Consider the following 8,764-nt stretch of genomic DNA (forward strand, 5'->3'; position numbering starts at 1 on the left):
TAAATATAATACAAAATATACTTAGACAATTAATATATTTATTTCAACGAAAAAAAATATATTTAATGGGTTAATTGCACTAAACAATCACTCATATTCTAAATTTGAAGTTAAAATTTGACATTCCTAATAATTTATGCCTATGTTATAGATGAATAAATTGCAAAATTACACAAGAATGATTTGGTATAATTTAACCTTGTTACCTGTACAATAACATTTACATTTTACCGAATATGTGACTTGGAAATAAAAATTTCATAGATACAATGAAAATCAAACTTGTCATGCATGTTTGTATTAAACATTAGATTTTGTGGTGCCTAATTAGAATGGAAAGATTGCATTATTATCCTCAACAAATGTTTTCATTTCATGCATTAAAACAAATACAAATATTTTTATGTGTCTACCAAGTTGTAGATGTATAAATCCATAACAATAAACACACAATCGTTCTGCAAGGAAGAAATCACAAATGTTCAAAACCACAAGGCAGTCAAGTTGTTCCAATTCCCTTATCCATCAACAACTGAGAACAACAGCTTCTTTACATAATCATTATCTATCTACCTTTAACTACAAGGGCCAAGTAATGAACACAAAAGAATAGCATGTTCACCCGAGATACTATCGTTTTAATCATTTTAAGTAAACAAACATGTTACCCCCATTAGGAAATGAAAACAAGGCTCAGCGTCTTGGAATGTCTATGTCTAACAGTGCAGAACAAACCGCGTCCTTTCATACAAGTGGGGCACCAAACTTCAACTTGTTGAATAAATTTAATGTCGGTCCACTGGCCTAGCTCAAAACCATCTGTATTTCATCACCCTACACTATGCCATGGACCCAGTATAGGCAAACAGTAAATCTTACATGAGAGGAAATCAAGATCTTTACACCCCAATTCAGACATTCTCAGATGAAACATTCCTTATTTAATAGGTACACGTCCACTTTCTTATTCAACATTTCACAACCAAGTAGCTCAAGGCAAAGAAATTATTTGTTTACAAGATTGCTAAAGCATCCAGTATCTCGTATGAATAGTAAACGATGAAGAAGAAACAGATTATACACTTCATAGATTAAAAAGATCTCACCATGATGCAGAGCACTGTACTGGAGTATACCACGTTTGCAGTGATTCTTTGATTCTGGATATTAACTGATCCAAAATCCGACAACTTAGGTTATACATGCTAAAACGAGCTATTTTTTAATGCTTTTCACGAGTCACGACTTCCACCATATGCCAAGAAAATAAGCAAATGGCATTGAACCAATCTGGTAGATACCACAAAAGTTCACTGGTTTTGCAAAAGTTTTAACAACCTCTCCCAAAGCCCAGTGAAAATAAAAGGAAAAATGTAAAACTTAAAATATTTTTGGGAGACGAGAATGCTAGATCAAAAATCCACAGGACGGATATACTCCAATGACCAGCATTACAGAGCCATAAAGCTATGTAAAAACTCTCTGAGAAAGAAAAGTGAAAACAGATTCCATCAAGGTTTACACCTGAGCATAACAAATGTAAGTCCCTTAAATAAGAGAAAAAGAAAAAAGAGGGATCAAATAACAATGTCCTCAGTACACCCACCCATGTTATCACTGAAATAATATGGATTATGGACTCATAGTACATGCATATCTGACGCAGAACAGGGGAAACTCAAGATTAGAAAATAATCAACAAAAAAAAAAAACTGAAACACGATATTGAAGCATGATTACAAAGGCCTTACAGAATGTTAACCAAGCAATAAATAATGGAAATGAAGCAAGACAGTTTTATTATTGAACTTAGTATCATGATTCATTCATGAACTCTCTTAAATCTTTTTTTTTTTTTTTACTACAACAAAAAGTGACTCGATTCAACAACCATGCTTACATTCATAATAAAATAAAAATTTAACATATGAATAAAATTTCGTAGATTTTATCACCTGAAATCACCGTCCAAATGCTCCCATCTCCATTTTTATATTCCATAATCCATATGATATGCCAACCATGATGATCATCGAAAATGTATGTTTGAAAACTTCCAATTTCCCTCTCATCGGCCATCCTGGCATAGCTAGAAGCCGGCTGGACTTGGTATGTCGGCAATTCCGCACTATATAGAATAAAGAAAAAAACGCAAGCAAAGCACACAGGAACCTAGAGCAGACTCTCCAACAAAATTTACAGCATGGGGTGACCGGGACCCCAAAATCCCCTTTGATAGCTAAACTGATTGCACTAATACACAACTGCTTTTGCCCACCTTTCTACATATGGTTCCTCCCAAACTTCCTTGATCAAGTTCATGTCCAAGTTTCGCGGATTGACTCTACAAATTTTATAAAGAAACGATCAATTCCGCTATTCATTAGCATGTTTTTCATAAAGCATTAATCAATTAAGAGTGAAGCAAGTAAAAAAAAAAAGAGAAATTGAACCTTGGCAATTGATTCAGCTAACAAATCGTCATCTGGAATTGAATCACCGGATTCAAAATCCCCTACCGCCATACAGTCCTTAGGCGTTTCGAACATCGACAAAGGAAGCTGCTTAACAACGACACCGACGTCAAAATAAATGAGACCGGAGCTGGGAACATCGACCCCAATCCCTTTAACCGGGAACCAAAGAAACAACTCTTGAGCCGCAATCCCCGACAACGCCCCGATCTGCCCATAACTCAAGGTCCCCGACACATTGGTATCAAAATGCAACTGGCTTTCAAACTTGGCATTACAGGCCTGATCCAAATGAACCTCGAAGCGGCCCGTATCGTCGATATCAAATCGGGATATACCCTTCGGAAGCAACCCCATGGGCAGCCCATGGGCCTTTAGGATATCGTAAATAGAATCTTTCTCGCAGCTGACAGCCGCGAAGATGAAAACAAGGTGAATAAATGTGGAAACAATTAAAGGAATCATCATTTTGGGGAGGGGTTCTCACAAGGAATTTTGTGTTAGAGCATGGGGGTTGAAGAATTGTTGGTCATAGAAACGGGAATCTAGGGTTAGGGTTTATGGGAAATCTGAGATGAGAAGAAGAAGAGGAAGGAGAGGGTGTTGCCAGCTTGAATACAGAGAGGATTAGGAGAATGATGAATTATTGGAAGTAAAAGACTGCTCCCTCGATTTTCCCTTTGTGTTCTTTTTTCTTTTGGGGGGGGGGGGGACAGTCGCCGTTATCTTCTACGGTTGGGGTTTGTTTCTGTTGTACGATTCCACCAATATTTTACTGCCACGTTGATGGCTATGTTGTGATTATAAAAGTTTAATGCGCGACTCTCCGGGGGCTTCGGTTTTACTTTTTGCCCTTCATTTGCTGTTCACGCACGAGAAGGTTTTGTGTGATAGACGCGCTTCTAAGGAACGTGGTGGGGTAACCCACAGTGACTGCGCCGCCTGTGGTGATTATGGTTAGAGCGTTGGATTAAGGGACAAACATCCCCCCAATTAATATCCATATTTGTTATCTCTACTTTCAGTAAACTCTTGTTATTGATTTTTTTATTGTTTAGAATTAATTCAACATCAATTTAATTAATAAAAGATTAAAATTTTAATAAATTATGAGTTTAACTACATAATTTAAATATTTATATACAAAATAATATTTTCACAAAAATCATTATTTATACTATATATAAGGGTAGGGATAAGTACCTCGTGTCAAATATGTGTCTAAGAGTTTTATAATCACTACATCAATGTCAAGATGCAAAACCATTTATTTCTGAACAAAATTAACTCGCTGCTTTAAAATTACAAATTAGGTTAAAATGTATTATAAATTTTGTACTCTTCAGATATTTAGAATTTAATTATTATACTTTGTTTTTAAGAATTTAGTCTATCTATTTTTAAAATTTAAAATTTAATTCTAATTGGTAATATCATCAAAATATTTCAAAATAAAAAAATACTTACTTAAAAATTATATAGCTAGAAAAATAATATTGTAATGAACCAATGTTAACACTTTGTAATAAATTATTGCATAGTTAGCAAGTATGACAATATTTTAATTTAAAATAGATTATATAAGCAGTAGAAAATAAAACAAGTGTTGGGGACAGTGCATGTGAAAGATGGAGAGATTTGGACATTGGTAGAGTGATCATGATGATGATGATTTTGTCTTTACATAAAATAATTTCATGGCATTAATTGGAAAAGAAATCTCCAAAGCATGTCTTTTGTGAATAATTGGTGGGTATTTTCATGAGGATAGGCTTGGGCAAGTGCATCCATTTTCCTTCCCTTTTCAAGGAAAATAAACAAGTTGGGGTCTTTCTTCATACATTATCATTAACTCCCATACGTCACTAACTCATTACCCATCATGTTTCTTAGCCTACCAAGTTTTAATAATTAACTAATGCTATAACCCAACACCTTTTCTTTATAAATACTTCCGGAATCTATGTTATAATTTTTTTTAAATTTAATTTACCATTACATACCAACTTATTAATAATGAAACAAAAAACAACTCTCTTTTTTCGGAAAGAATGTTTATTTGAGAGTAATTTGTAGTAAATATATGAATTAATATTTAATATATTATTTGTATATTATAATTAGACTTATTCATGAGTCGGGCTATTCGCACAAGCTTGAAAATCTACTTGAAATTTGGAAAGGTTTAGACAAAAATATTAGGCTCAAAAAATAAGTTTGGACAAAAATATTAAGGGCTTAGGCTTGAACATTCAATGCCTGATCCGGGCCGATTTTAAGTTTATAATACTTTATATTATGTTATTTTTATATATTATGTAATTTATAACACATAAAACAATAAATCTATACTAAATATATAATATTACTCTAATGTAAGCATTAAAATAATTTTAAGATGACTATATAAGAAATTTTAATAAATAAAAAATATATAAATTTATTAAGTATTAAATTAAAATAATATAAATATTTTTTAAAAATTAATATGGGCGGGTCTAAAATGGGCTTGTGTTAATTTTTTACAAATATGAGCAGGCTTGGGTAAAATTCTAGACTCATATTCCGGGTCAAACTTGGACAAGCATAAAATATTTTAATATCATGCTTAGACCCGACCGACCCATGGACACATCTAATTATAATATATTGTAAAAATATTTTTAGACATAAAATCTTTCAAACAATCAATATTTTTTTTATTTAAGTGTAATTGGTTAACTGTAACTTTATTTTATTTAAAATTAAGCTTGTAACACTTAAAAAAGTTAATGATAAATTTAGTCTTTAATATTTATATATTTACATTTTGTCTTAATTCTTTTTTCACACTTTAATAAATTTAGTCTTTTATTCACTTCATAAAATTTAAAACATTACATAAAAATTTAGAAAATGTTAAACAAATTTATAAAAATTCTAAAAATATCCATGCATCAATAAAGTAAATGTGACCTGGTCACATCAATGTTTTTTTTAAGTTGTCATATCAATGTTGTTAAATTTTTATTAGTTGATTTGACGTCAAATGTGATAGTTATTTTAGTTTATTTCCGCACTTAAGGAGCTTGTTTTCTAGCACTTTCAGTATTAAGTATTGCATTTTCGATATTTAGTGGTTAGTATTAAAAGTTAGTAAAAATAAGTGTTTTTAACACATTTTGTGAGTGTTGTGACCTATTAGACCGATACGGGCCTTAGGTAATTTTAATTTATGTAATTGAGTATGTAGGATAATGAATTATAAGTCCAATGGACGTAGGAGTAAAGGATGAGTGATGTACAAGCTTCCTAAGCTGTCAAAGCATAAAACAAACCAAAGAAGGCACAAAAGGCTTGTCGTGTCGCGCCACAGGCCTTGCATGGCACGACATAGGGTCGACGTGTAGCCCAAGTATTTCAGGGCTATTTTTGTCCACACAATCAACTTTATATAAAAACCTAGGACGTGTCGATGACCTAATTCGGGCTGCCAACACTTCTGTAAATAAAACTTTAGGGGTTTGATGTAACTAAGTCGTCTTAGACGCATCCAAAAACCCTTGTAGTTTAGGAGTAGGATTAGATTAAGTTTTCTTTTACTTTTCATAAACTCTTTATTCTTTCCCCTTGGAATCGGTTGCAACCTAAGAGTTCTTTTATTTAATAGAAGTATTTCAATATATTTGTTTTTGCAAGCGGCGATATTCATTATTCCGATAAAGAGATTTTCTACTATGTTCTTCACTCGACATTAAATCAAGATTATTCCAATCTCTTTTCTCTTCCGATTTATTCCTGTTATTTACATGTTTAATTCAATTGAGTTTGAGATTATGGATAACATGAGTGGCTAAATCCGTTAGAGGAGATTAACGAGTAGATGGGCACGTGATTAACGGAGGATTTAGGGTTTCTCGAAAGGATTAGTTTATTTAAATTACGCATTCCTAAACCCTAGGATTGACAACCCTAGGAAGTAATCATAGGTTAAATGTCGGGAGATAAGTTTTGTCGAGTAAAACATAGTTTATCCTGCTTGAGAAAGTGAGGTCAGGAGATAAATGAGTATCAAGTAATTAATTAATTAGTTAGAGGCCGGGAGGTAATAATTGGTTAATTGATAGCTAATCCACCCTAAAACCCTAATTTGAAGTTAATTACAACCCCTGAAATGAGTTAATCTTCTAGATTAGTCTTATCAGTTTAATAGTTTGTTTATTTTATTGCTTATTTATTTTAGTTATTTAATTCCTCATATTAATCCCTTTTATGATCTGTCATATAGGATTTAATTACTATTATTTAGACTTTTTATTGTAAAGAGATTTTCAATAGATTTAATTCATCCTCCTTGAGTACGATCCTCAAAATACTTCTATGTGTTTCGTTGTAAACACAAATACTATATTACAATTTGACTTGTATACTTGCGAACATTGCCGATTTAATTTTTATATATTTTTATATAATATTTATAATATAAACGATAACACATTTATAGGCGATCAGTAGTCTAGTTAGCTTTTTATCCAAATAATAATAATTTGACTAAAATTTGAAGGTTAATAGTCAAAGTATTTTGAAAAAGTACCCAATGTGACAAAAGAGGTAAATGCTAGAAGTTAAATTTGTTATTATACCTTAAGATTATCTTAAACTTGGCTAACTAATCTTAAAAGGAACAAATTCCAATCTTATTTAACCAAATATGGGTTCAAAAGTTCAATTACATGCAAAGAATGATTAGCATTCCTACAATGCCTATTCTAAGATAATATCACATTATCTTGCTATACTTAGTTGCGGTCTAAGTTTTGATTTATTTATCTTAATTATTCTATTTAGCAATTTAAGAAAAATCTAATTTTATTTCTAAAGCATTACTTTCAAATATAAAAGAGTTAGATATTTTAAACAAAATCGAGTTGAGTCCCTCCAAATATCGTGTCTGCATCTTAACCTAATGGGTTATCTATAAGGATGAAGAATAAAGGGGTGAGCTATAAAGCTTAGTGTGTTCAATCACAAGAAAATCAGTGCAAACAGTCGATGGGTCATATTAAATAATAACGCATAGTATAATTGTAATCAAATAGCAAATCAGAGAATCAATTTTTCAAATTAAACATCAATAGTATCATAGAATTCACAATAGTAATTTCAGAATATCGATTTTTTAGTTCATCTTGTAGTCACATTATCTCAATGTTCACCACTATGCATATGCTTATGAATGCAATGCAAATTCAATTATTAGGAAAGGGTCTTACCCCATCGTTACACACCACAGTAGGAGTTTCCCAGAACTCTTCTACCTTTACACCACGTTGTGGATAAACCACTCGTCGTTGTGGACAAACTGTTAGAAAAACGGGTTTGAAAAACGTAGCGGAAAATAAATTTAGGAAAAAACCAGAGTTTTAATTTTTTTTTCCAAATAAAATCTTGGTTGTGATATTTAAAGTAATAAACACTTAATCAAAATTGTACCTTTTCGATTTGTCTAGGATGAGTGCTTCAACCGAGTAGTCTTCTCTGCCATCCTCAAGCTCACGTCTGTCAAGTAAGGGCTCGTTTTAAATCAAAAAATTTTCACAAAAATTACCAATGGGATAATTTTGAAATTTCTCTAAACTTTTAAGTCAAGTTGTAAATCAGAAAAATATTTCTAGAAATTTTCTAGAATAATCTCTTTAGAGAATTTTGTCTCTACAACTTTCTCTTAAATTCAAGTGTGTGTAAATAATGACCCAATGCTCTATTTATATAAGGAGAGTTTAGAGAGTTCAACTATGATTAAACTTAATCACTTTAATATTAAAATAATTTTTGAAATAATTAATCTGAAATCATATTTTCTGCTAGAGTCCTGTTAGGAGTGTACCCCTTCCATTGTTCAAACATTGATGACTAACCGCCGCAGGCCATCGGGACGCTATCGTCGTAGCGCCATGTCTGGTGATATAGGTGCGACACCCTTACGGCACCCCGAGCCGTTTCGGCTGCTGCTAGTTTGATCCGAGACAGTGACAATCCGATCGGTCTGGTCTAACCACCGGTTGGACCATTGGCTTGGTTTCACATACTGGGCTTGATTCGACTAGTTTTTGGGTCTTGGTCTTAGTTTTAGGCTCCCACGCCAAATTTACGATCTCAGGTCCAATTTGGTAATTTTTTGATTTGAAAATATCATATTAATTTTAGTTAATTTTATTTTAATTTATCAAAAAGAATTTTTCCAAAAATCACTTAGATTTTCCAAATTAATTTTTCAAGAAATTTCTTTAATCAAATCCTCTAGTTGAACA

The 8,764-nt window shown here is 32.1% G+C and overlaps 1 protein-coding gene across 3 annotated transcripts; it reads right to left on the reverse strand.

Moving 5' to 3' along the window:
- Nucleotides 1–479: 479 nt before the first annotated feature.
- Nucleotides 480–3,172, reverse strand: LOC105784681 (uncharacterized). Of its 3 annotated transcripts, none has more exons than XR_008197888.1 (3): nt 2,454–3,172; nt 1,956–2,344; nt 480–834 (listed from the first exon to the last, which is right to left on the reverse strand). XR_008197888.1 is itself a non-coding variant. In XM_012610592.2 (2 exons), exons 1-2 carry the CDS (start codon nt 2,940–2,942, stop codon nt 2,240–2,242), a joined length of 594 nt encoding a protein of 197 aa, XP_012466046.1. In that variant the 5' UTR covers nt 2,943–3,172; the 3' UTR covers nt 1,774–2,239. The 3 variants fall into 3 exon arrangements, 1 of the variants encoding a protein (XP_012466046.1); XR_008197889.1 differs by having other exon boundaries at nt 480–839; XM_012610592.2 differs by lacking the exon at nt 480–834 and having other exon boundaries at nt 1,774–2,344.
- Between the last annotated feature and the right edge of the window lie 5,592 nt (nt 3,173–8,764).

The sequence above is a fragment of the Gossypium raimondii genome, chromosome 7 (assembly GCF_025698545.1).
Source record: "Gossypium raimondii isolate GPD5lz chromosome 7, ASM2569854v1, whole genome shotgun sequence".
Classification (NCBI taxonomy): domain Eukaryota; kingdom Viridiplantae; phylum Streptophyta; class Magnoliopsida; order Malvales; family Malvaceae; genus Gossypium; species Gossypium raimondii.

Bases quoted from the DNA above. Each gene is read 5' to 3' on its own strand.
- LOC105784681 (XM_012610592.2), bottom strand. From the start codon at position 2,942: ATGATGATTCCTTTAATTGTTTCCACATTTATTCACCTTGTTTTCATC. The intron at 2,345-2,453 runs GTTCAATTTCTC...TAAAATTTGTAG, and splicing joins TAGCTGAATCAATTGCCAAG to AGTCAATCCGCGAAACTTGG.